Source organism: Coffea eugenioides, chromosome 2 (assembly GCF_003713205.1).
Source record: "Coffea eugenioides isolate CCC68of chromosome 2, Ceug_1.0, whole genome shotgun sequence".
In the NCBI taxonomy this organism is placed as follows: domain Eukaryota; kingdom Viridiplantae; phylum Streptophyta; class Magnoliopsida; order Gentianales; family Rubiaceae; genus Coffea; species Coffea eugenioides.
Genome location: NC_040036.1, coordinates 73,962,832 through 73,989,489, shown reverse-complemented (window position 1 = coordinate 73,989,489; position 26,658 = coordinate 73,962,832). Strand labels below are relative to the sequence as shown.

Genomic DNA, 26,658 nt, shown 5'->3' with positions numbered 1-26,658 from the left:
ATACCCAATATGTGCTACTGCTAGAACAATTCTTTGGGCCTAAAGTTTTTTTAAACCCATTGGGCCGTTTCTACTTTTCTTTTTTTAATTTGGAGGAATTTTGACCTTCCTGTCGGATGGAAAGAAAGAGAAGGAATAAAGAAGTGAAATAGGAGGCTATGGGGAAAATAAAGAGGCCACGTAATTGTTTCTCCAAATTTTTGCATAAATGTGGAGGAGATGCTAGCTGGATATAGCTAAACAAAAGCTTTTCAAAACGTCAAATAAAATTTTAGTACACAAAAGGGTAAATAAGTAACTAAATTTAATCAACCGATTTATTTGTAAAATTCCCGTAAAGAAAACTTATTAACTCTATCTTTGATTTTCCCTTAGCGTTACACGACTTCGTTCTTCCTCTTCAAAATCCTTGAAATTAGGCCTTAATATAATTTGATTTGAGATTCTAGTAGTCGATTCACAATTTAACTTTTCCTAATTAATAACTCATTGCAGTTAAATAAAAACGAGGGGAGTTACCTATCAAGTTTAGCGAAATCATATTAGCACTCCTCCAAAAATCTCAGACACTCTTTCCTTTCTTTTGCATTTGATGAAGTTTAAGAAGTTTTTAAGATTTTTTTTAGAAGTGCTAATATCATTATATTTTAGGCCTCATTTGGGATTGCAGTACTTTTGATAAAAAAAGACACTTTTAGGTGCTAAAAATACTTTTAAAGTGTTTGGTGAATATCATTCCATAAAATTATGAGTAGAGCTTTTAGTGTTAAAAGCACTTTTAGCAAAAACTCAAATTTGATGCTTTTAGAATAACTTTTATGATTTAAAAAATAAAGTATCAAATTTAATCATTTTATCCTGTATTATGAACCAAATAAAGAGGTAAACACTTTTAAAACTTTTCAAATTACACATTATCCAATACAATAAGTAATTATTAAACTATGTCTCTAATTAATATATTTAAGAGCACTATTACTAATTCGCTCCTATTACTAATTCATATGAACCACTATTACTAATTCGTTAATATGACTAATTCATATGAACCACTATTAGCTGCCGTTAGGGTAGGTTAGGTGACTTGCATTGATATTGGAATTGGTTAGCCTCTTTTCTTCCTGGATTTTTTGTTACCTAACTAGAAAATAAGAAGAACTACCTCGTCAAAACACGTTGGACAAACATATCCTTTGACGAGAGAAGCATACCATTGTCGGGGGAAAAAGTTGATTGAGAATTGAGACTGCAAATTGCAAAAGTTTCAAAGATTTTCAGTTGCAGATTGGGTTAAAAAAACAAAAAACACGTACAATTAGCTTGCAAGGAGCTATAGCTTGTGAAGAAAAAAGCGCGAGGCTGTGAATTGTCCAACAAAGATTCAAGATTGACGGCCCTACGGCTAAGAATGACAAAAAATAGTCTCGCATTGTCGGACGGAAAACAACTGGACAAAAACTACTTCTTCCACTCTGGGGTACCACTTTTACAATCCTACAAGAGGGCATGAAGGTTTTGCATTATTATTCTTTTTCTTTTTCCTGCAGAGGAAAGAAACACTGAAAAGGAAGGGTAACATAAACTGATCAACTTCAAATTTAGGTCTCATATGAGATTGTGGTGTTTTTTTTTTGTTTTGTAAAAGAGTACTTTTCAATGCTAAAAGTACTTTTGAGACCTTTGGTGGACGTCGTTTCATAAAATTAGAAGTTGAACTTTTAGTGCTAAAACTAAAAGCTCTTTTAACACAAGCTCAAATTTGTGTTTTTATAATAGCTTTTGTATTTTAAAAATAAAATATTAGATTTAATCATTTTATCCTATATTATGAATTAAATAAAAAGTAAATGCATTTAAAAATTTTTAAATTACACATTATCCAATATACTAAAACTTATTGAATTATGTATCCAAGCAGCATACTTAAAAGTACTTAATAAGTGTTTTTGTCAATAACTCCAACGGTAAACTACTTTTCAATAAGTTACCGAACCAAAACTCGTCCTTCGTGCTTTGATACTCCAAATCTTCTAGTAGTCTTTATCTTATCATATGTCGTTTCGGAAAACTGACCAATAGTTTCTTTAGATTCCACTAGTTGCTCGTAATCCGCCAGGTATTTGGTCATTTCGACCAAAAGTGATTTGGCATCAACTGCAGAAGCTCATCTATTGATTTTGGAAGTAATACAGGACAAGTTCAACTTGCCTTTAAAGTTTCGACCAAATGATCGACCACATTCACTTAATTGATCGACCAAATGAACCTTTTTGTGCCTTTAAAGTTTCGGTCCACAATCACTTAATTGATCGACAAATGAACTTTTTTGTCAACAAAAACAAGAATGATACTTCGTTATTGTTAACTAACCGTCGCTTGGACTATTAGCCACCACAAACCCCTTTAATTCTCTTTGTGGGGTCTCATTATTTTTCAGTAATATATGATTTCTTCAAATTCAAATGGGTGTGTAGTAAATCCGTCTGATCTAACGATACTTCAGTCTCCATAAGTGGAGTAGTGTAGAAATTATTGGTTGACAAAAAAAAAAAACTTCATTATTATTAAGGAGGTAATCATTAACATTTACAATAAATTGATCAGTAGCCTATGTGTACCGATCCACAAGTATTGAATGATGATATCAAGCTATAACAAATTGATCAATATCCTACATGTACCGATCCACAATTATTGGATGATGATCTCGAACTGTATGTATATATTTTCTTTTATACGGTAACATGTTTAATCTATTCTATCCTAATCTAATAGAAAGAAAGTTATATGAGGGGTTAGAAGAAAAGGATAATCTAGATCAGAAGAGTGTAGTACTACACATCCTCTCTCTGTGAGTGTAGGGTTTCAAACATCCTATCTATGGTGAGAAAGAAAGAAAATTTTCATAATAAGTAGTTTTACTTTTAAGGGATTAAAAGAAAGAAAAAAAAATCCTTATTCAAAGACACCCCAAGTTCTATGGTGGCATTCTAAAATGCCTGCTGGAAGGGTCTCCTTGCTAACCTGTTATATTCCAATCTGCAAAGCCTTTCAGATTTAAGGACCACAACTACAAAGCACTGAACAGATGATTATAGGATTGACCAGTCCATCATGTATTTTTCCATTTTTGATGTGGGTAGGAATTGTACTTGAGAGTGGACATAAAGCCAACTTTGGGAAGGAGAGTTCCAACAAGCCATTTCTTATAAAATTTGAGATGAAGCCAGTGCAACACAAAAATTAGGGAGGGGTGTTCAAAGGCCTAGTTGATTTTTTTTTTTTTTTGGGTTTGAAGTGCTAATAAATGGTTTTCAGGTTTGTCAATCTTTGGATTTTTAAGTTAATTTTATTTTCAGTTTACGGATTAGACAATGTGAAATGGTGAAATTTAATTAGTTTATAACTTTTGACTGTAATGATGATAGGCCCATAGCAAAAGCTCCAATCTACCAACTTTTAGTAACCAAACCGACAGATCCAATAATTACAAGAGATCAAATACATTTCCCCACAAAAATAATTACATAGACTTAACAATCAACACCATATACTTGTGCGGTGGGTTGGATAGTATGAAAGGAAGGAGTGTAAACATAAGATTTCGAGTTCGAATTTTCTTACTTACACTAAAAAAAACATTATATGCTTGTTCTCGAGCTACTGAGTCCTTTCTAAACATGGCAGTTGAAGGAGAGAAGGATATAGGGGATGTAGGGAGCCCTTTCTAAATATGGCGGTTTATGATTTGGATTCTAAACATGACATTTGGAGGTGAGAAGAATGTAGGAAGGGGTGTGAGATTAAAAAAAATCATATACTTGTTTGGATTGACTTAGTAAGCACATTCAATGAAAATCGTATCCCATGATCCCTTAAAGAAAAAAAAAAATCAGAGAGAGAAGAATTAGCTGCTTGTTGATGATAATGTTGCAGAATTCCTTTATCTGGCAATCGACCATATATATCCAGTTCGGACGAGGGGCCTGGACGGTTGTCCCAGGCAGTTCACGGCCTGGATGAGGCCTCAAAAATTTGTGCGGCTCAGATCACGTCTTGCAACTCGATTTTCACGCCGTGTGAGACCCACAAAAATGTTGTTCTATTGTTACTCGCTATTATTCTATTGTTACACCTTGTACAGATGATGTTACACCATGTACAAATGATGTTACACCTTCCGGAGCGGTTGTTCCAGCCCCGCGTCCATCCAGTTCAATATGTTCAAATAAGGAATGAGGTACCAAATCTTTAAGGTGTACCTGACAACAAAAAGCGGTTCACTATGCAGGTGGATTTCTCAATGGTACGATAATTCGGGAGATAATTTCAGAAACCTCCCTCGAGGTTTCTAGCAATTTTACTTAGTGCCCTTGAGATTTTTAATATTATTACCTCCTTTAATCCTATAAAATGACCATAATAACCTTAACATATTAATATTTGTCATGCAATTAAATGATTCGCTCCTAATCTTATACATATCAATGCATCACAAAATTAGAAATTTAATGTAAATAAAAACAAGATTCACTCGTGGAATAACCAATTATCTCTTGGATACAATTTTAATATATTATAAATTAATTTTAGCTTTGCTTGGGGGATCCGGAGATGAATAAAAAAAGATGTAAGCTACAGGTTTAAAAAGAACGGAGTTGGTGTTGGTACTCCAACATTTGCAAGATATGATGTTATATTCATGCAATTGGTAAAATTTTTTGAGTTTAACAGTACTAATCTTTTTTTTTTTCCTTTTTAACTTAAACGAGGTTTTAAAATTTAGGGGCTGATGGTAATAGTGGTCATGGTGATAATGGTACTAATTTGAAACATGAAAATATGAAAGGTTTAAATAGTAGAGATGAGGTTTTGAAAGTGGATATGAGATCTTGTGCATGTTTCATATTTTTTAAAGAATTTTATAACAAAGTAAAATAAATTCCATAATTTCATGACGGCATTTTGGGTTATTAGAGAGAAAGGTTTATATGATTTTGTTGCTAATGGCTTTTAAAAGAATGAATATAAATATTTTGTCTAATCTAAAGTTCCTACAAAAGTAAATTGGATACAATAACTGCAAATACCGGAATTTGATTGAATTACTAGAATGTCGAAAATCAATTAAGTAATACATCGAAAATCAATTAAGCAATACGATTGTCTAAGTATTTGATTAGAAAAAAAATTATAATAGAGAGAAAAGCAATAGTGAGGAGCTCAATAGCTCCTTGCACGAAATTCAAATAATTTAACTTAGACAAATCAAATCCCTTTTCAAACGTAAGCGTAACCATTACTTCTCTGACGCAAAAAGTACGATATGATTTTGATTGCAACTCTTTCGCCTGATAGATTACGTGCAAGGAATTTCATGATCGTAAGAGAATGGAGTGATGGCTTCTTGTTGAAAAAAATGAATACAAACAAATCTTGGGATAATTTCAGAAACCTCCTTGAGATTTTTAACAATTTCACTTGGGCTCTATTTAGATTGCTATTTTTAAGAATTTTTTATAGAAAAATATACAGTAACGATTTGATATACATGAGGTAAAAAGATGATTGAAAAATGTGTTTGCAAAAAATCGCAATCCAAAGAAAGCCTTAGTTCTTTTAAAGTTTTAAAAATTACATATACCTCTCTTAAATTTATTATTTTTGTAACAAAAACTATCCAATGATCAAAATTTTGATTGAATAACCAAAAATGCCCTCATGAAATTTTTGAAGTTCATTTTACCTTCTTATAAAATTCTTAAAAAAAAATATGAAATATACATAAAATCTCAAACTCACTTTCAACCATCATCTCTACTATTTTATACCTTTCATATTCATACATCTCAAATTAGTACCATTATCACCATGACCACCACTACCACCATTAGTCCCTAAATTCTAAAAGTTCAATCTAAGTTACAAAAGAAAAAAATTAGTACTGCTAAGCTCAATAAATTTCACCAATTGTATTAATATAACATCATATCCTTCAAATGTTAAAGTACCAACACATGCCTTGTCCTTTTTAAACTTTTAGTTTACATCTTCTTCTATTCATTTTCAAATCCTCCAAGCAAAGCTAAAATTAATTTGTAATATGTTAGAATTATGTTATGACATAATTAGTTATTCTATGAGTGAATCTTGTTTTTGTTTCCATTAAATGTTTAATTGTGTGGTGCATTCCTATGCACAAGATTAGGAACATATTGTTTAATTGAATGAAAAATATTAATATATTAAGATTATTATGATCATATTACGGGGTCAAGGGAGATATGTGTAATATTAAAAATCTCAAGATTGCTAGTGAAATTATTAGAGACCCTCGAGGGAAGTTCTGAAATTCTCCCCAAATCTTATCGTTTTCATCATTGAAACTCGGAGACGATTATGTGCGGAAAGTCGCTACTCGCTGCTAGTGGGTGGATGCAGGAGGCTCCCTGGCTGGGAATAGAAACAAGTAAAGTTTCAGAAGGTCAGATGCTTATAACGACCACACAAGGATCGCCACTGGGCTGATGGATCCGTTTCTCTATTAAGAAACAAGGAAATTGTCCAGCACGCTTTATATGGCGTTGCTAGTGATTACATGCTGGCCAGACGTGATTGTTTCCATGCGGCGAAGCTCAAGGAAGTGTTTTAGAATCCGGCCATATATAGATGATTTGACCAAGAATTAAAGGCCAATTAGATGATGTGTTTTTTAGGTGCTTGTATAAAATTTTATTGTAATTTAATGTAAATTTTGGAAAAAAAATTTTTATAGAAAAAGGAAAAAAAAGAAAGAAAGAAGTGGACATGAGTGTCCGATGGTATTGGGTGGCGGTGGATTGGCATGCGGCGATAGCGATGAAAGTGGAAATGGTTAGGAGGTGGTGATAGAGGAGAGGAATGAGTGTGTAATTTTAAAGCGTTTTGAGGTGCGTATCTTAAAAATTTTATGATATTTTTTAGAGTTAGTGTAGACAGTTATTAAAAATTTTATCTAACAAAAACATCCCAAAAATTGGGGTGCCAAACAGGTCCCAAACTCGTAAGCACGTTGTTGACGAGTGGCATTGCTGAATTCATAATGTTAAAAAGGGTGTCTTTGGATAGAAAATTATTTGAAATAATTACTATAATATTTTTTATAATATGATGTATGTAAAATAAAAAAGTAATTAAAAAGATTTAAAAAAAATTGATTGACAGTCGTGTTTAAACACAAGCAAATAATTACTTGCAAATAACTTGTATCCAGATGTTTTTGAATAATAACTGTATGACCAAAAAATGTACCCATGTGGCATAACAATGTGTAGCGAGTATTAGATGATAATGTGTTGACGACATATATCATATTATTTACTTAAAAAACTCTTCATCAGATTTGATCTCAACTCCTAGTTACCTAATTAAGCTGGTAAATCTTTTACTTATGAAGCTTATTTCAGATTTGATTTTGGGTAATCTCTGATCCTTTCTTTGATACGGCAAAACCTGGGCAGAATTGAAGGGGCATACCCTTGAACAAATACAAGAAAAAAATAGGTTTCTAAAAACTGAAATCTTCTTCGAACAGTACAACATTACCACAATCTACACCAAACTATATGCAGCATTGTCATGATGAAACTTGCCAGAAAGAAAATGGAAAAGTTGCAGACAGTGCGATTTTGGAAGCTACCATTAATTTTCTTAAGTCTTTCACTATTCAATCTCTTTATTTCTAAATTTTAGGTACCTCTATGCTTACATTTTAGTCATCCACCGCAAATTTTTAAAAGACTCTGTCTAATAGGTGCCTATACAGCACTCGTTAAAATATATTTCAGATATCATATTTTTGAAAATGTAAGATTGATTAGAAAAAATTAATAAATACAAGAGAGGGTAGACAAAATTAAATAGGAAAAATATATTAATACTAAAGAGGGTAATGATTGTTAATATATGTATATATATATAATATATTAGATAAATGTTTAAGTGTATTAACAAATGTTCGGTGGGCATCCATTAGAAAAATCATTTTAAAATATCAAGTGGTGAAAAGTACTAATCGGTAGAGTTTTATATTTTTCTTCAGTGCACCCAAAGGTATACTTTACAAATCCAAGAAGTTTCATATTCAGAATCTGGCGCACACTTAATTGGACGCAAGCATAAAGGCCGGCTTCTTTATCACCATCACAAGCATGTACTAACAAGTAGGGCAAACCAATAAGGAGGTCAGGCCAATTCTCTCAAATCTATTGCTATATATTCTATCTCTTTATTCTTAAAGTTTTAAATTTTAGGATTCTCCACCTCTATTATTTAGATACATAAATTTTTAAGCCTTGTGCGATCAAACATACCGATTGAGAGAGTTTAATACTTGTAACTTCCAAAACTTCTAGAAAGCCCCATTTGGATAGCTATTTTCCACCGGAAAATTACGTCGTTTTCCATGATCATATTTCTCTATTACCTTTTTTCCTCACATACATCAAATAATTACAATAATTTTTTTACAAAAAATCCTAGAAAATGCAATCCAAACAAAACCACTCTATGACCTCAAGTCTCTGCGATGTAAAGTATAACCACACCTCTAGTCCTTGATACTTTATGAACCTTTTTTTTTTTTTGGTTGAGAGTGCAGACTGCCTTTCCATGCGCATGGTTTGACTGAATTGACCATTCTTGAATTTAAAGTCATTATCAGTAGGAAACAAGTTATCGTTTTCCTGTACCACATTGCCCTATATTAGTCACAACGATTTCTCTCCTCTATCATGTATTAGGAATCTTTTTTTTTTTTTTTGATAAAGACCAAATTTCATTGACGAATTACTGGAAATTGTCCAGCATGATTTCATTTATATCGTTGCTTTAATGGCATATTAAAATGTACATTAAATAATGGATTGCATCTGCAATTTAATAGATGCAATAGATTTGAAAAATATAAAAAATTTTAAATTGTTTTCTAATAAGATAAATCACTGCAACTCCCTTCTGTGCATATTGCAATCATCAAATTTGCTGATCAAAGGATTCAACTCTAATAATGATGATGAGACATATTGAGAGCTTTCTTCTTTGTATGTTGCAATCGTCAAATCTACTAATTGACAGTTTTCAACTCCAATAATGATAATGAAGCCTATCGAGAGAGGTCGAAAACCCAAAAAAGTCAAATCTAAAATAAATTTGAATCTAACAATAAAAGAAGAAAACAATTGAAAATTCTTACTATGAACTCAAAGAGAAATAGAAATTTCTTATTAGGAAACTTTAGAGAGAACTCTAGCTAAGAAACTTAGGAGAGATTTTATTAAAAAAATAAAATAAAATGAAATATATGGGACCCCTTGAAAAGGAAGGTCTTATGAAAAGAGGAGGAAAAGCAGAGAAGTTGAAGTAAAAGAAAGGAGGGAAGTCGCGAAGTCTCGTGCGTCGCCGATTTTGGAATAATCTTGAAGGCATATTAATTATTAAGTGCAAGTCAAGTCATGGTGAGAAGATAATGTGATAATGGCCTTTGCGATGTAACCTCCTCACAAGTTTTTCTACAAGAATGGTTTCCATCTCGGAGATTTTTTTTTTTTGAAAAGCATCTTCGACAATTCAAGTCTAATTTTTCCAAAAGCGATCCAATAAAGAGAGAAGACTACACTAGGCGCAGTTTGAAATCCATTCCAATCTAAAGACACGTTATATAAGCCTTAATCTAAATGGTAATGATCATTACCGCAGAAAATGTGTCAATATAAGATTAAAAGTGGTAAATAAAAAAAATTCCTTATTTGTCTCTCTGATAAAGAAAAAATAAGCACTCAAATTAGTGATTTTGTACATTTTTGGCTTGTTGAAAACGTTATTAAGGCCCTATTTGATAACATTTAAATTTAATGAATTCAGATCTTAATATGTTCAGAAACGTTTGATAATAAAAAATTGAACATTTAAATTAATTAAGTGATACTGAATTTTTCAGATAAAATTTATTCTAAAAAATAAGTGATAAACTACTCACTTATCTGAATGTGTATCATTAAATGTGATATATACTCAAATTTATTCGATTTAATATTTAATAATTTAATAAATTCAAATTCATATTTTAGATTTTAAATTTCAATTTTCACACTTTAATTTTATCAAATGTACCCTAAGATATTCATCATGATTCATGAGTAAGAGAGAAGACTTGACCTGTAAAGTGTGAAAGCAACCGATAGTGTCTATTCTGGTTAAAAAAAAAAAGAAAGAAAAATCTAGAGCTGCTGCAGATATAGAGATTTATTCTTCAAGACCCAGGCGCCATCCTATTTAGACTTTTGTGGTTGCTTTTCTGACACGATAGCACGCAAGAATTTGAAACCTTTACAAATTTATTACTGTCTCCGTCCCATTTATTTGGTTGTGTTTGAAGAATCCAATTTTTTAAAAGTAGTGATTTGATTGTGATGTTTGTACTTTTCTTTCCAATTTTACCACTCAAATTCAAATTTTAAATTTGAATGTATGATTAAAAAGAAGGGTTATATTGGAAAGAGAGTGTAAAAGTTGCTTTGACTTTTCTAACATGATAATTGTTTTGGGACATCTCAAATTGGAAAGTATAACCAAATGAATGGGACGGAGGGAGTCTATAGAGTATATATCATGGAAGTTTGATTTTATGGGCACCCCAAACTGCAGGCTGCCTCTTCATTTTGCCCATAATGGGATACTGAGGAAAAACGGAGAAAATAGAGATCCGAAAAGGAGACAAAAGGGAAGATGGTGAAATGCAAAGAAAAGGGAACAAGAAAACGAATGGAAAAATGAAGTTGGAAATACATTGGGAGATAATCAAGAAACTAGTTATTGAAGGGAGAGTTTGATTCTCGCTTTACATTATGTACTATAATGTTGGTTAAACAAGTTAATAATGCATGGAAAACGTAAATCCAGGTCCGTGGGAGTATTGATTTAGTCCCTCCTCCCCAGTAATCTTACAAACTTGTGATGTAGAATCAAGATGATGGTACCATCAAGTTAAACTAATCAAAACGACCATATATTTTTTTTCTTTCTCAAAAATAGGTTTATCTAGAAAAGAAAACTAGTGGATTCTCATGCATGGACGTTTGTGTACTTAAAAGCGGATTGCATGATATGATCACTCCGTTCATATTGGAAAAACTATCTTTAAATACTGTATCAGTGAAATGAATTACGTATGTAGCCTCTTTATCACCTAATCAAATGGTCAAAAAAAAAAAAAAACTCAACTAAATTGGAGAAGTAGGTAGAATTTATGTTTGGAGTCAAGACACGACAAGAAGAGCATATCTTAATATATTGCTAATGCACAGAAGGAAACACGTTTTCCCTGCTACAAATATTGCTATCGATTAAAGTAGGCGGACAAGCAAATCTGTTGATGAATTAATTGGCTAGTTGGGTATCAATAATAAGGATATCAATTCTAGAGGTGGCAAAATGGGCGGGATGGGCGGGATTTGCTTGGGTTTGTGATGGAACCGAGTCATATGGGTTTGGGCCCAACCTTACCCATATGTGTTTTGGGACTAACTTGGGCGGGATCACTTTGGGATGGGTTTAGATTGATCCCGCCCAATACCCAAATCTATTTTCTACATATTTTTTTTCCTTTAATTCATTTTTATTTTTTATATAATTTTAATATTTTTTATTTATATAATTTTTTTTAGTTTTATTAAATAAACATGCAAGTGCTTTATACTCAGGATACCTATCAAAAATTGGATTAACAAATAAAAAAAAATAGATATACAGTCATATTCCAACATATATCAAGATGGCCAAGGTACTTAAGGTGTTGAATATTTATCCTTATCATTGTCCAAAGACGACAGGTCTAAATTGACTGAAATGTTGAAAATTCTTGTGGATAATGACTAGGAAAACTACTAGATTATATTCTCTAGTATGACTATAAAAATTGTTAAAGATAATTTTTGAATCTAACACTCCGTTTGGATTGGCTATTTTTTCAAAAAATAAGTTTTTCAAATACAATGTTATAGTAATATACAATAACTCAAAAAACATCCCATCCATATTAGTATATCAAATATTTCAAAAAAATTTTATAGTAAAAATTTTTCATATACACTGCTATAATAAAATATTTCAAAAATACCCCTCAAAAATAGCTAAACCAAACAGAGCCCTTGTTATTTGAGCCCAATGGATACCCAAGTATTTCCCAAGTATTCCCATCAATTAATGGGTACAATTGGGATTTGTCCCATTTTAAACCCAATATCAAAATCCAATACCCATCCCGCCCAAAGTCCCCATGGGCATGGGTAACCCATTGGGACTTGGGACAAATTGCCACCTCTAATCAATTCTAATGATTATGCATGTTATGTTTTTGCTTCAATTATTGAGTAAATTAGGTTCCCACCTGAATCTGTGTAAAAAAAAAAAAAAGTCCCCTATAATTGCCTTTCCATGTCTGCGTTTTCACCTTACTTGAGCCGGTTAATCATTACTTGGTAACAGAAATAAAAAACTTCGAAAGCAAAACGAAGAAAAAAAAGTTATGGGTAAATCCTAAATAAAATTTTCCCATATAAGGCAGCAAATCCATTGATGCGGGATTGGAATAGTTGTGCATCGATAATAACGTAGGCGTGGTGTTTTTCATTGATTAACTTTACAGGCTATGTCCCAACTGCAGCTAAGTGCGAAACAAATTAAACACTTCTTTTTAATTCCTTTTTGACTTTTCACAGAAAATTGCATATCCACATATCTTCATACTTGAATCGATTAACCACAGTTGCCCTTTTTTCATTTGGGGTGTTGAATAATCACATGGCATACATAGATGCTTGGTAACATAAGCGAAAAACTTCAAAAAAGAAAGAAAGAAAGGAAAGTCTAAACACTAAGTCTCTAATTGAATAATTTGGAGGACTTGTTAATAAAAAATTTGTTTCCTTTGTTTTAATTAACTTGTGAGATCAAACTTCACTTTTTTTTTTTTTCAAAAAGGCAACATTAAATTGAGATTCCAGTTCATAAACCAGTTACATAAACCCTTCCCAAGTAAGCTAGCTTCAAAGTGCAACATTATGCTGGGCCCTGACTATAATTCATAGTTTTTGCACAGTTAGTAAGGGGTTGTGGGGAATAAGGTGCGGGAGAGAAGATGCACTCCCTTGTTTGAGGAATTGCCGAAAGAAGCTTATATAAATTAGGCACAAACAAATACTGCAAATCCAAGAAAGTTGCATTGCTAGGTGGTCCTGTGGATAAGAACTCAACATTTGTGAAGCATGGGGTTCATGCAAGTATCTTACCAACTTGTTTATGCATACTCTAAATAATCTTACTAGCTAAAATGAGATAGCTGGACGGTCATATATCCTGCATGGCTGGTCAGACGACTCACAGAAGTCCCAACGCTCCAGAATTCTAAAGTTTTAAACATCTGTCCCTTGAATAGTTCTTCCACTACCAACCCAATATCGAGCAAATATTTTATCTTGTCATGGTGCCAAGTTAGCACATGCGAGGACTACCCCCTAAAATCAATCATAGGTGACATGCATATATTGTATGTAGCTCATATATTGGTTGGTGTTAGGACCGTAAATGAATCGAATCGAATGGAAGTTTTCATAGTTTGAGCTCAACTTGAAATTTTGGATTCGAATTTGAATTTGAATTTGAATCCTCTACGAGTTCAAAATCTAAACTCGAGTTCGATTCGATTTAAAACTCTAATGAATGAGAACTCGATCTGAGAGTTCAAAAATTTATTTAATTCTTCAATTTTAATATTGAATTTACACTAATATACATATAATATCTATATAATAAAATAATAAATACAGAATTGATATAAAATATTGACAGAAGCGGTTGTCAACACTTGTTCGATGGCTGCAAATCCGAACTGTTCCTTAAGGGTTCAATTTGTTTACAACGCAGGAGTTATGCGTTTCCGCTCCATTCTTTACCCTCTGCACTCCACTGAAGGAGGCTCCAACCTTATATTTGAGCGCGAAGGGCTGCTTTTGAAGCGCTTATATAAAACTCCGGATTTTATGCCTTCTCCCAATAATTGTTCTTTACTTACCACCTCTATATAAGATGCCAAAAACTTCTTTTCTTGATTGAGAAGCCCTTAGCAGCAGGAGTGTTGAAACTTGAAAGAGGTGAGGTTCCCTCATCTTGCTAGGAGCTCTTTTTTCTGACAACATTTCATTATCTTAGGTTGGGTTTTGCTCTTGTCTAAATGTTCTGCCCCTTTTGTTTTCTGTAAATGGCCATTTTGCAGAAATTTGACATCTTTTCAAGTAGTCTTTGTTGATGGATAATTCAGCGAGCTCGTGGTTTTCTCAACTGGTAACAGATTTCAGTCATGCGAAATAATACTATTGATGTCTTCCCTTTCTTTATCTTTGACAAGTTTTCTTTCTCCATTATCAGTCCTGTGAAGATATTTAATATATCTCCTCCTCTTTCCTTCTTCGTCATTTCTGTTCGTGTTTACTACGAATGGTGAAGTGTAGTAGAAAGGTCATAGTATGACCGAGGGAGAATATTGAATCCAAGAGCAAAGAGACTACACGACAAATAGATAAATACATGCAGAGATGGACCTTCAGGGTGCACGAAAGAGCAGCTGTCCCCAAAAATATAAGATATTGTATGATTTTGGCATAATGGCATAGCTTTAATTTCAACTTAGAAATACAGAGTGGATGTTAGATGGCAAATTGCTTTATTCGTTGTGTAGCGTCTAGATTCTTTGGTCAAGCTTAAAATGGTTATACTAGATTCCAACCCAACGGATTCTCAGAAAGGCAAACCAAATTTTGCTGAAAGAGACCTGACACAATATTTTGGCTTATCTTCTTTTTTATTTGAAGTTTGAACTAAGACAAGCCAAGCTTAACTTGACCATTACTAGGCAAAAACATATGAAAACAAAATTTATGAACACCATCGGAATCGATTGTCGGTTAAATGAACTGCAGACTCTTCTGTTTAATTCTGTTGCATTTGCTTTTCCTTTTATTTTATTTCTAGTTGTGGCTTTCGCAAAGTATAGATCACATCAGAGGAAGAAGCTTTCATTTATTGAATAAACGATTCTTACATGACATGCTGCCTTATCTTATTATTAACAGGGAATGGAGGATCCATTGTCTAATGATGACTTTAATATCATGGACTTCTTGAACGATGAATTATCTGCTGCGCTTGCCGACGACTTCCAAAACTCTTCTTTTCCAGAAGGGAATCCGTCTTTCTCCAATATCTTTCCAAGCTGCAACTCCACTCCTGCATTGTGTGAACCTTCAGTGATGGAAGCTCATCCTGTTGGTTTCGAAACACCAGCCAAACAGCACAAGACTAATGGCTACAACTCGTCGAACATCCACAACATGCCAAATTTTGGTCAAGCTTCTTCTTCTCCAATGATTCTCACTTTTGGGAATCCAAATATGCCAGAAATAAATCCTCATCAAGTGACTCTAGTAACCTTGAACCCTGAGGATGATGCAGTGTCTGAGGTTTTGACATCCCATGGTTCATTTGCAAAACTTGATGAGGCTGCTAAAACTACCGTCCAAACAAAAGCAAAGAAACCTGGTGGTCGTGTTAGGCCACCATCACAAACCTATGATCACATAATAGCAGAAAGAAAGCGACGCGAGCAGCTCAGCCAGAGATTCATGGCTCTTTCCGCCATAGTTCCTGGCCTCAAGAAGGTGAGCAGTACCATCTATTTTCTCCAAAAACAAAAAAGAAAAGGAAAATAATCCATAACTAAGGTTTAAGAGAAAGTCATTTTTCATGTCATTGTCATGCAGCCTAATTACGGTTACCACAATAGCATCCCCATGAAATTTTATTTGACTACAACTTCATTCATATGCCAAATACGTGCCTATATTTTGCTTTCTACTTGACACTCTGCTCTTTACCGAATCAAGAAAACATTATAGATAGCGGACAATGATAACCGCACTGACTTTACTTCGCACATGCATAGACATTTCACTACATAACTTACACATCAAAATCGTGACAAAGTTTTTTTCTGAGAAGAACTTATAATGGTGCAGATGGATAAAAGTTCTATTCTTGGAGATGCCATCGAGTACCTAAAACATCTTCAGGAGAGAGTAAAGACACTGGAGGAGAAAGCTGCTAGGCAAACCATGGAGTCTGTGGTGCTTGTGAAGAGATCACAACTCTTACTTGAAGATGAAGGATCTTCAGATGAGGTGGCTGGCCCGAATGAGCAGCCACTGCCCGAATTTGAAGCTAAAGTGTGCGACAAGAATGTTCTTTTAAGAATACATTGCAAAAATTATAAAGGGGTGCTCATCAAAATTCTCTCTCAGATAGACAAGCTCAATCTTGCTGTAGTGAATACTTGTGTTTCCCCATTTGGGAATTTTGCTCTTGACATTACAATTATCGCAGAGGTGAGCTTCTTATATATGGGTCTAGGAACGAATTTAAAGTTCGATATCTTTTTAATCAATTTTCTTCTTATAGATTTTTCTACTATTTAATGATCCCTCGTGGTAATCTTTTCCAGGCGGAGAAAGAAGTCAACCTGACAACAAAAGAACTGGTCGATACTCTTCGATCTGTCCTCCAACAAGGCAAGCATGCCGCTTAGTCTTAAGTAAAAGATCCCAACAAACATTATGTATTAAGACTACAGTTTGCGAGTGCAAAATCCCTATATTTTATCTTATTTCATTTTCTTTTGGAGTGACGTTACTGGTAATAATGCCTCTCGTGGGGCTCGTGGGCTCAATATGTACTGATTTTGCATAATATATGGTGCTCGTTGTATATGTTTTCTTTAATAATGATTATTCTTCATTCCTAGGGCCCATTGATCTGAAAATGCCCTGGACTACCAGTACCTTATTTTTCTTCTCACAGTTCAACTTTAATTGCTTTGAGAATTCAACTCTCGTCGCTCGTACCTCATCCTTTTCCTGTTCCCATTAGAATAAAGAGATGATACACTAAAAAAGTTCAACTTCAATCATCATGTACGAAAAATATGTAACTAAACTTGGTACCTCAAGGATGATGAGCAGAAAATAACTTGGCCTCTAATGCATGATGCATTTGTACCACAGGAAGTAGGGAGAAGAAAATCAAGCGGGGAGATTAAACGCGTTGATCGTCATCTAAACATTTGAGCTTTACTAAAGAGTATGATAACATGCTACATTGAAACTTACGATAGGCTTATAAATTATGCTATGTGCATCTCACTTTGGGGGTTCAATTAGTTTAGTTCCAAACTTAAAATAAAGGGCAAATTATATTTTACCCCCTTGTGGTTTAGCATTTTTTACATAACCCCCCTATAATTTCAAAAGTTATACATAACCCCTTCATGATTTAGATTAAAGTGTCAAAGTGACGGAAATAGTCAATTGTAACGAAACTTTTAAAATGTCAAAATTATCCTTATAAATACATGATACATAAACCCCGTATGATTTTTATATTTTATCATATAAACCCCTTATGGTTTAATATTTTATCATATAACCCCCTTATGATTTTCAAAATATATACATAACCCTCCTTGGTTAATAAATAATTTTCAACTTTACATAAGGGTATTTTTGACATTTTAGGTGACTCTGTTACGAATGATCTTTCCCGTCATTTTGACACTTTAATCCAACCATAAGGGGGTTATGTATAGCTTTTGAAACCATAGGGGGGTTATGTAAAAAAATGCTAAATCACAGGGGGTAAAGTGAAATTTGCCCTAAAATAAATTCCAAGGCAAAGCTGATTAGCTCATAACCAACTCTTTTTTGCCAACTTTGAAAACTAAACAACTTTGATGCGGAAGGAGCTAGGGTGAGATTTTTATATGGTTTGGGAATTTTATGGTATGATTTCCATGTGCAACAAACAGTTCTCAATTCTCACCTTCATATGCCGAGTTATAGCCAATTTCCTCAACTTGTAATGGTTCAACTTCTTTGAAATATCCAATAGCTATACGGAGTATTCACTAGTATATGTACTTTTGGTCAAGGAATAAAGCCACTTTAATTTCATCATCTAAATTTATGATATTAGTGCCTAAAAAACCGCCTACTGCTGGAGGGTAGTTCCAAAGCTACCTTGAAAGTTTATTTTCATCTTCTAATCTGATCTCTCTGTAATTTTCAAAGTTGATTTTCATCTCGATACACAAGTGCGGCTTTTGGCTTCCTTGAGAAGAATAAAATTTTCTTGCTCTTTACTCTTAACCCTTGGCTTAATTCCTTGGGTGAATTCTAGTGGCAAGTTTAGTTAGTTTGATTGTGTTTCTTGCATTCCCTCCTATTTCCTCACTCAGTTTGTTACCAAGGCATCTTGGTAAGAAGTTTCTGGTAAGGTTCTTGCAAATGGTACGTCGATTGGCATTGGTGAAACAATAGAGCTCAGAAGAAAGTCGAACATAAATTTGTGGGGCAGATTAGATTAGAAAATTAGCATTGACCACTTATGTGTGGAAAGTTGCGGAAAAGGTTGTATTTTGTTGAAGATTGTTGCGGGTGTTGGGGACAAAGTTGTTCGTTGGAAAGGGATACTTGTGGCAAGCTGGAAACGAGGCTAAATACCTTTATTGGTGACTTTGTGCTATTTCCTTGTAGTTGCATGCGTTAGGATTATTCTAGCCAGTTTTACATAATCTAATAAAAGCTTGAATAGTTACTAAAAAGTTTTGCCATCTGGGACTTTAAGTTTAGAGAAGCTTAATTGTTATCATTACTAGTTTTGCATCATTGGAAATTTGGCAGCAAACATTAGAATTACGAATTAATTTTTCCTACGTCGACGATATGCATATTTTTTTATACATAGTGTTATATAAAATAAGATTTCAATTTAGAAGCAATGAAGTGTCATGCATCTAAACAACTGGTAAAATAAAGAATTTATACTATCAATATTGAAAAAATTAATCTAATATATAATGCTGAGGTAAGCTTCTTGTACATAGATCTAGGGACAGATTTAACTTGATCTCTTTTAATTAGTAATTTTTTTACAAAATTTTGATATAATTAATGTCCCTTGCATTCTTTCTTTTATTTTTCCCCATAATGGAGAAAGAATTAAACCTGACATTTTCGTTCTGCCCTCCAACAAGTAAAGCGGGCCGCTTTTATGCCGAATAGACAGGAAAATAAATTCGGGTCTGTTTGATTCGACATAAAAAGGTTTTCTTTGGGAAAATAATTTCAGTAGAAGTCATTTTTCAGAAAATATTTTATTTTTCCCCTAATTTTCTTGTGTTTGGTCACTGTTTTGGAAATAAATTTTCAGTAGTAATATAGCCATTACAATATATATCCACTACACTATTCTTCAGTGCCTGCAATCAATGCATCACAACCACCACAAAAACCCTCTTCCACCATCAAATGAAATGTGATCAAAGGTAAATAATAGCAAGAACATAAAAAGCAGGTGTTACAAGAATAGTTTTATAGCCAAAATTTGTTCATAAAGACCTAATAGATTTCATCATTGATTCCTATTGTCAAAGCAAAAGATGGAAATTCTATTTGATCAGCGAAACTGTCAAGCTCTCTCATGTATAATCAATTTGAAAACATCTTTACCCCTTTGTAAAAGTTTTAGAGTTGTATTCTCTCTTTTCTACTAGAAATCTTCTCTTTTTGTCCAATCCACGCTGTTTCTATAGACCTAATTCCTTTGCACTAGTCTTCCATGACTTTGGCTCATGATGATGCAGGCTAATGTGCAAGGGAAGAGGAATGCGGGTTGAATAGAGCTGTGGAGGAGACAACTAATGCGTAATGTGCTGGGGACAAGATAGAGGTAGCAAACAAGGGCCAAAGAGAGGGGGTGGTGGCTGGAAAATAACTTCAATAAGCTTATGATTGAAGTCGTTTTACATCCGCTGAAGTAAAATATATATTTTACAAGGGGAGTGATTTTCCCCGGGTTAAAATGGAACCAAACACTGGAAATTAAGGCAATTACTTTCTCGGAAGATGTTTTCGATAAAAAACAAACAGACCCTTCTTAACGTCTGTTTTTAGCAAGATTTTAGATTGGGAGGGCAAAATTCTGTAGATTTTTGCCAACATTTTTTTTTTCGTTTATTTTAAAGATTTTTGTGTGACGCTCTTCTTTTGGTGGTGGTTCATGATGGCATAAACAATTCCTCTCGCGGGTCTCGTTGGCTTTTGAATTATTATATGTATTTCTATAAATAGTAATGCTACTTTATGATGTATGATGCTGATTGACATTGATTTCTTTCTTTTGAAATATTGTCATTCCATTACTACTGCCCACATATTTGAGAATTTCGAAGCTGCCACAACCCCTTCCCTCATTTTTATATTAGAGGACCCTAACCTAAAGTTGAGAGAAAGAGTTAAAACAGGTCACAGAAGTAACTTTTCTAAGAACCAATGCAGTATGGGCAAAATGCAGTGCAGTTTTTGTCTCTAATAAGTGGCATATAATGGTCCTTTATGTTTTATCCACAAGAAAATGGGCCTGGGTTTCCAAAGTTTCTGATTCTATGCATATATATATATATATATATATATATTCGTTAATAAATTTATCATTAATAATTTTTTTTTTTTGCAGACTCAACGTCTTTTTTTGGAATTATGTGATACATTCTAATTTTAGGTGTGATGTCTAAAGATTCCTAGAAGTGATTCTTAAAGTTACTAATCAGATTTTCATTTTCTTAACGAGAAAAAAGAAAAATAGAGAGTGATTTCAATCATGTAAAAAAGAAAAACAAACAAAATAAATGAAAGAATTACGTATGTTATTTAACCAGTAAAAGTAAATCAATGAAAGAGAGATTTTATTTCCTCCATTTTTGTCCACTTTTGACCTATCATTCCCTTTCTCTGCCTATCATTTTCTTTCCCTTTTAAAAAAATGAATCAAACACAAAAAGCCAAAGGTTCAAAATCCATAAATTAGACCGCACCTTAACTTGCTCGAACTAGATTGTGAGTAAATTCGCACTCATGGTTCAAGCCAATCACGTAAGACATGCGACACCATTTGAACCACAAATTACTTCTTGGCTCTTTCGATTGTTTTCACCAACATCAAGAATAAGTTGCCCCTTTATAGGTGAATAATTGAAAGGAATTCGCGTAAATACTTTTCAAGTGTATATAATCGGACCAAAGGGTAATGCTAGCTACAATGTACTAGTTAAGTGGATATTGCAAAGTTTCTCTTGAGAAAGCAAGTACCATTGCCATGACTACTACTATTTTGAAAATTGGATTAGACTAGTCGGTTCAATTAATGGAAGAACAAATTGATTATACTTCTAATTCGATTCAATAGTTAATTCAAAAATTCAATGAAATCAACTAAACTTGATCAAGAATCGATTGGAGTGGTAAAAATGGGTAGAAACAGAGAGATTTTGAACTGAAATTCGCTAAATTTTTATCTTTACAAATATTTCAATTTTATTAAAATTATTAATACTAGAATAAATAAAAAATTATTAAACCTTTATACCGGAGTTGAATCAATCAAACCGGTTGAATCGTGAACTGAAAGCTCCTTCAATTCCCTCTCCCATCTGGTTTTAAAAACATTGATGGCTAGTAGAGTAGAGTTAGATGTATTAGTGACCCCAACAAATTACTGCAATAGTTCCGCACAGGTGCCTATAAATCCTACCACAATACTGGATTACTGGTTGCTTCGTACGCATAATCCTCAATCACCAGCCATCCATTCCATTCGTTTCAGTTATATGCCACACCCTATTCCATTTTCAACCGCTTTCAATATGTAACTGGAATAAAGATAATGTTGAATGCAAGAGCATTGATAGTTCAAACATGGCTATTCAAACTTGTATAGTTCTTGGTAATTGAAATATATTAGCAAGTATTTGGCTACTCAAGATTCATCATGCAAAAACATCTCATTGCTGTTGTGGGCATCAAAGTGTACTTTAACACGTTGTAGCACCCGATAATATCACATGATGTCGAAGAGTACTGTCCACACGACTTGTGAGATTCATCAATCAATGACCAGAATGCAGACTTTGTCAATTCTTGCTAATCATCAGACATCAGCTAATAATGGCTTTTCTAAACACGTGGATTGACTAAGTCGTTAATCATAAGCCGTGTATTATTGTAAAGAACATCTCATGTTTTGATTTTGATTGAACATTAGGAAATAAAAGAAACAATTATTCTTTTTCTTGATTATGAAGGGAATAAAAAAAAAAAATAAGAAAACCTTTCATCATCAAATTAATGGGCCCTAATAAGTGGAATATCAACCGAAGAAAATTCCTTGACAGGATATGCTAACAGTGCTACAATCATTTTTTGCTTTTGTACCACCTTTTTTTCTTATTATTATTATTGTCTGGCATACAACTATACATTAAATCATAACAAGTGTTACAATGTCTACATCAAAAGCTTCTAAAGCTACTCAAAATAGTCGATACAAATCAAAATTTGTGAAAACATCAAAAAAAAAAAAAAATCTAAACAAACCCAAAAATTTACCAAAATACTTCATAGTAATCTAAAGGGAACCAGTAACATTTTGTACATTTGTATCATCTACGTGCAATGCCAAATAGCTACACACGAAAATCAATTGAAAGCTCACGAGACCCTCGAGGAGGTAGGCCTTTTATTTATTTTTTAGTGATAGTAATTTTCATTCCTGATCATTAAAACGGGGCAAGTACTAATATGCACCATATGTTGTCAATCTCAAAGCATGGCCCGTGAACGTCGTCTGTCTTCTTCACCATCAGTCATCAACAGCTTGATTTCTTGGGGTCCATACTCTATATCAGGAATTCTTTATATAAACTTCTTATCAGGAATTCCGTACCCCATAGGATATGGAACAGTTCTCTTGGCGGTCCAACCGGGGGCTCTTAATCGGCCACCGTCCCCCGATGGAGAGCGGATCCAAGAATTTTAACTAATTCTTGTATCGTCAGGCTGAATTCTTTTTCCATCTGGAAAGATTTAATGAAATCAATACTTAGAACATATTGTAAACATTGAAAATTACTAATAGAGTATCTAAAATAAAAATTGGTGACTAGCTCTCTCGGGTGTGAGATTTGCTGGTTCAAAACTTCAAATCCCCCAGCAACAATATCTCTTTTTCAATATTTTTACCTTGCTTCTAGCATGTGGAAGTCTACCTCACGTCTGCTGCAATTCTTTATGTATAACCATGTATCATCACATTAAATATTCATGTCAACAAAATCCCAAGGGAAAAAATTTCTTTTGACTGCTAAACTCACCTCAGTAATTATGGTAATATCAAGAGCCAAATTTCCGAACGGAGCCACGCACGTGTTCATGACAGCAAGATTGTGTTTCTCTACCTCGGAAAGAATTTGAACCAGAACCCCTTTATGCTTTTCGCAGTGAATCCTGAGAAGAATGTTCCTATTGCACATTTTTGCCTCTATTTCCGGGAGTGGCTGCTCATCAGGGCCGCCCGTATCATCAGAAGATCCTTCATCTTCAACTAAAAGCTGTGATCTCTTCACAAGAACGACAGATTGCATGGTTTGTTGCGCAACTTGCTCCTCGAGCGTCTTCACTCTTTCCTGAAGATGTTTCAAGTAAATGATAGCATCTCCAAGAACAGAAGTTTTATCCATCTGCAATAAGAATAAGATCTTGGTAACCAAAACTATGTGAAGCTCCAAAAAAAAAAGCAAAATTAAGCCTAGTGGCTAAAAACAACTACTAATAGAGTAGTTGTGTATAACAGAGAGAGAGAGAGAGAGAGAGAGAGAGAGAGAGCAATGATAGAAGGTTATGCTGTTTCTTTATAGTAATCGCGATCCGGAAAATCAACAGCACACTTTACATTTAAATAACTTGTCGTGGGATTAATTAAATTAGCCCCCTTTGACGTGTGACATGACATCACAAAATTTGGTTGCATTAAACATTTGAAACATCACAATGATAGAAAAATTTTTGTCTGTTTATTTTCTTTATTTCAAAATTTGGATTCTTGGAAATATTACAAACCTTCTTGAGGCCGGGAACAATGGCCGATAGAGCTACAAATCCCTGGCTGAGCTGCTCGCGGCGCTTTCTTTCTGCTAAAATGTGACATGAATCTGCGATGCTGGCCTAACCCGGCCGCCTGTTTTCTTTTTCTTCCTTGCATTTTGGGCTTCCTCCTCAAGATTTACAAATGAACCATGGGATGTCAAAACCTCAGGCACGACTCTATCATCCTCTAGATTTAATGGTTGAGGATTTATTTCTGGCGTGCTTGGATTCCCAAAAGTAAGGATGATTGGCTGATTATGATGATTTGGCATGTTTTCAAGGGTGGCTGCCGAGTTACAGCGATTAGAACTCTGCTGTGGTGCTGGGATTTCAATACTGATTGGAGGAGCTTCCATGACTGAAACAGCAGACAAATTGCTTTCCGGATCTTCTCCAAGTCCAGCAGTGAAATCTTCATCAAAATAGTCCATGATATCACATTGATCATCGACAAATGGATCCTCCATTTCCTGTAGTTAAAGCGAAAGATTGAATATTCTACAAGCATTTGATAGATAATCATGATTCATAGCCCTTAAAACTCGATCAACATTTTTATTGGATCATTAGTAGGAAGTCCATTGCTTGTAAGAGTGTGTGTGTGTGTGTGTGTGGACCTAGAGATTGGTGATTATGCACTAACTGATTTCTTGGCAACATCTCAGAAATGCAAAAGAAAACAGAGGACTTAATACACTTGTTGAATTGGTATTAACCACTCTCGTTATTCCCTTCCCTATGCATTTCCTTTTTTTTTTTTTTTACTTTTTTGAGATACATGGACACATTATAATTTTACAGTATCAGAAAATCAAAGCAATGCCCAACTGGAAATTACTAATGACACTGAACTTTATTTGAGTACTTAGTCCACCAAGTAATCTAGATTAAAGGTATTTGATGAAACACTTGGACCCTTCTTGACCACATATTTGGTTCATAATTTGAGCTTAATGCTAGCTAGATCATGAAGTGTAGTAAATTATATTTATATTTAATTTATTCCTTAGCTAATAATTTGAAGCAGTAACTAAGGCAACTTATACCTACCTCCATGTTTGTCTTTTATTTTTCATATTTTTTATCCTCCACCCCCTGTATCTAATTCTCTCAGCACTTGGCTCCTAACCAGTCGTATTTGTAGAAAACTAAATGAGCGATAATTTCCTAGTTTTGCAATGTATTGAAAAAATGTTACAACAAAACTATTTGTCAAGACAACAAAATCTGTTATGCATTCTTATTTTTTCTTTTTTCTTTTTTTTGGTTTTGTTGGGCAGAAAACTTTTAGCTTGTAAGGCAAGGGAAATTCGAGCTAGTAATAAGACAAAGTGCCTAAATAATCAGGGGATTGGGAGACAATTAAGCTCATGGATGTCAAGTTCACAGGCAAGCTATTTGTTTTAACCCACAATACTTGAAAGAAGCAAGGAGAGCCCTGTGGTGGTCAATGCATTCGCGGGCCGGAGCTGTACTTCTTAGTTTTTCAATGTCTATAATTGATGGGGCAAAAAAGAAGTCATCATAATCAGTGAAAGTTGGAAATTTTTACCAATTCAGAGAACCACGAATTCATTGAATTGTCCATCAACTTGGATCTGCAGAAGGATCTTCAAGAAACAGGGATTTTAATGTATTGGCATAATGAAGTATGAGATACAAATGTAAATGGGGAAGGAAAGAATAACGGGAAAACAATTAAAATGGGTGAAAAGAGAGGGAAGCTCACCACTATCAACTTCCCCGGCTAGGAGCTTTCCCTGACAAAACTAGGTAGTTTTGGCATCATATATATAGAGACGGCGAATAGAAAGAACAATGATTGAGGCACATTAAAATGTACAAGAAATCATCAATCTATGGATTGATATCGGCCCTTCGAAAAGGGCTTTATACCCTCCATTGTAGTGTTTGAGCTGCCTTCAAAGGAGTGCAGAAGGTGAAAGCAAAGTGGAAGGCAAGACATGTACACGATCAGTTTTTAACTCATTAAACTTTTGGTATTGCCTCCTTATTACACCATATATTAAGATCACGTCTTTTCTCATTTGACATCCTAATAATGATTGCTGTCATATGTAATTGTTGAGGTTTTTGATTTCTTCTGCACTTTTAACATTACATTTTCTATCATAATTTACATCATGTATCAAGGCAACGCATGTCCCTGTATTTAATATCTACAAATGGTCGTTGGAAAATGAATAACAAGTGTAGTTAAAACATGGTATAAGACTTAGAGTGCATTTGATAAAATTAAAATCTAAAATATGAAGTTTGAATTCATTAAGTTATTGAACTATTAAATACTAAATCTGATATATTTGAGTGTATATTACATTAAGTGATAAATGAATAGTTTATCACTAATTTTATTTAAAAAATTTAGTACCACTTAATTAATTCAAATATTCATGATAGGTTACAATTTTATCATTTATTTTATTATTAATTTACCCTATTACCTGACCCGATGTGGATTAATTGTTAGATTCTACTTACTTTTGGAAATTTGAGTTTATTACAGAGAGTAGAACGA

At 33.7% G+C, this 26,658-nt stretch overlaps 2 protein-coding genes across 2 annotated transcripts; one reads left to right on the top strand and one right to left on the bottom strand.

The window, feature by feature from the left end:
• The first annotated feature begins 15,161 nt into the window (after positions 1-15,161).
• LOC113763971 (transcription factor bHLH18-like) lies at positions 15,162-16,686 on the top strand. Its single transcript, XM_027307977.1, has 3 exons — positions 15,162-15,749; positions 16,107-16,472; positions 16,589-16,686. Exons 1-3 carry the CDS (start codon positions 15,168-15,170, stop codon positions 16,670-16,672), a joined length of 1,032 nt encoding a protein of 343 aa, XP_027163778.1. The 5' UTR covers positions 15,162-15,167; the 3' UTR covers positions 16,673-16,686.
• Positions 16,687-22,856: 6,170 nt separating this feature from the next.
• Positions 22,857-24,586, bottom strand: LOC113760239 (transcription factor bHLH18-like). The gene is made up of 4 exons (XM_027302800.1): positions 24,268-24,586; positions 24,093-24,184; positions 23,348-23,713; positions 22,857-23,050 (listed from the first exon to the last, which is right to left on the bottom strand). Exons 1-4 carry the CDS (start codon positions 24,584-24,586, stop codon positions 22,967-22,969), a joined length of 861 nt encoding a protein of 286 aa, XP_027158601.1. The 3' UTR covers positions 22,857-22,966.
• Between the last annotated feature and the right edge of the window lie 2,072 nt (positions 24,587-26,658).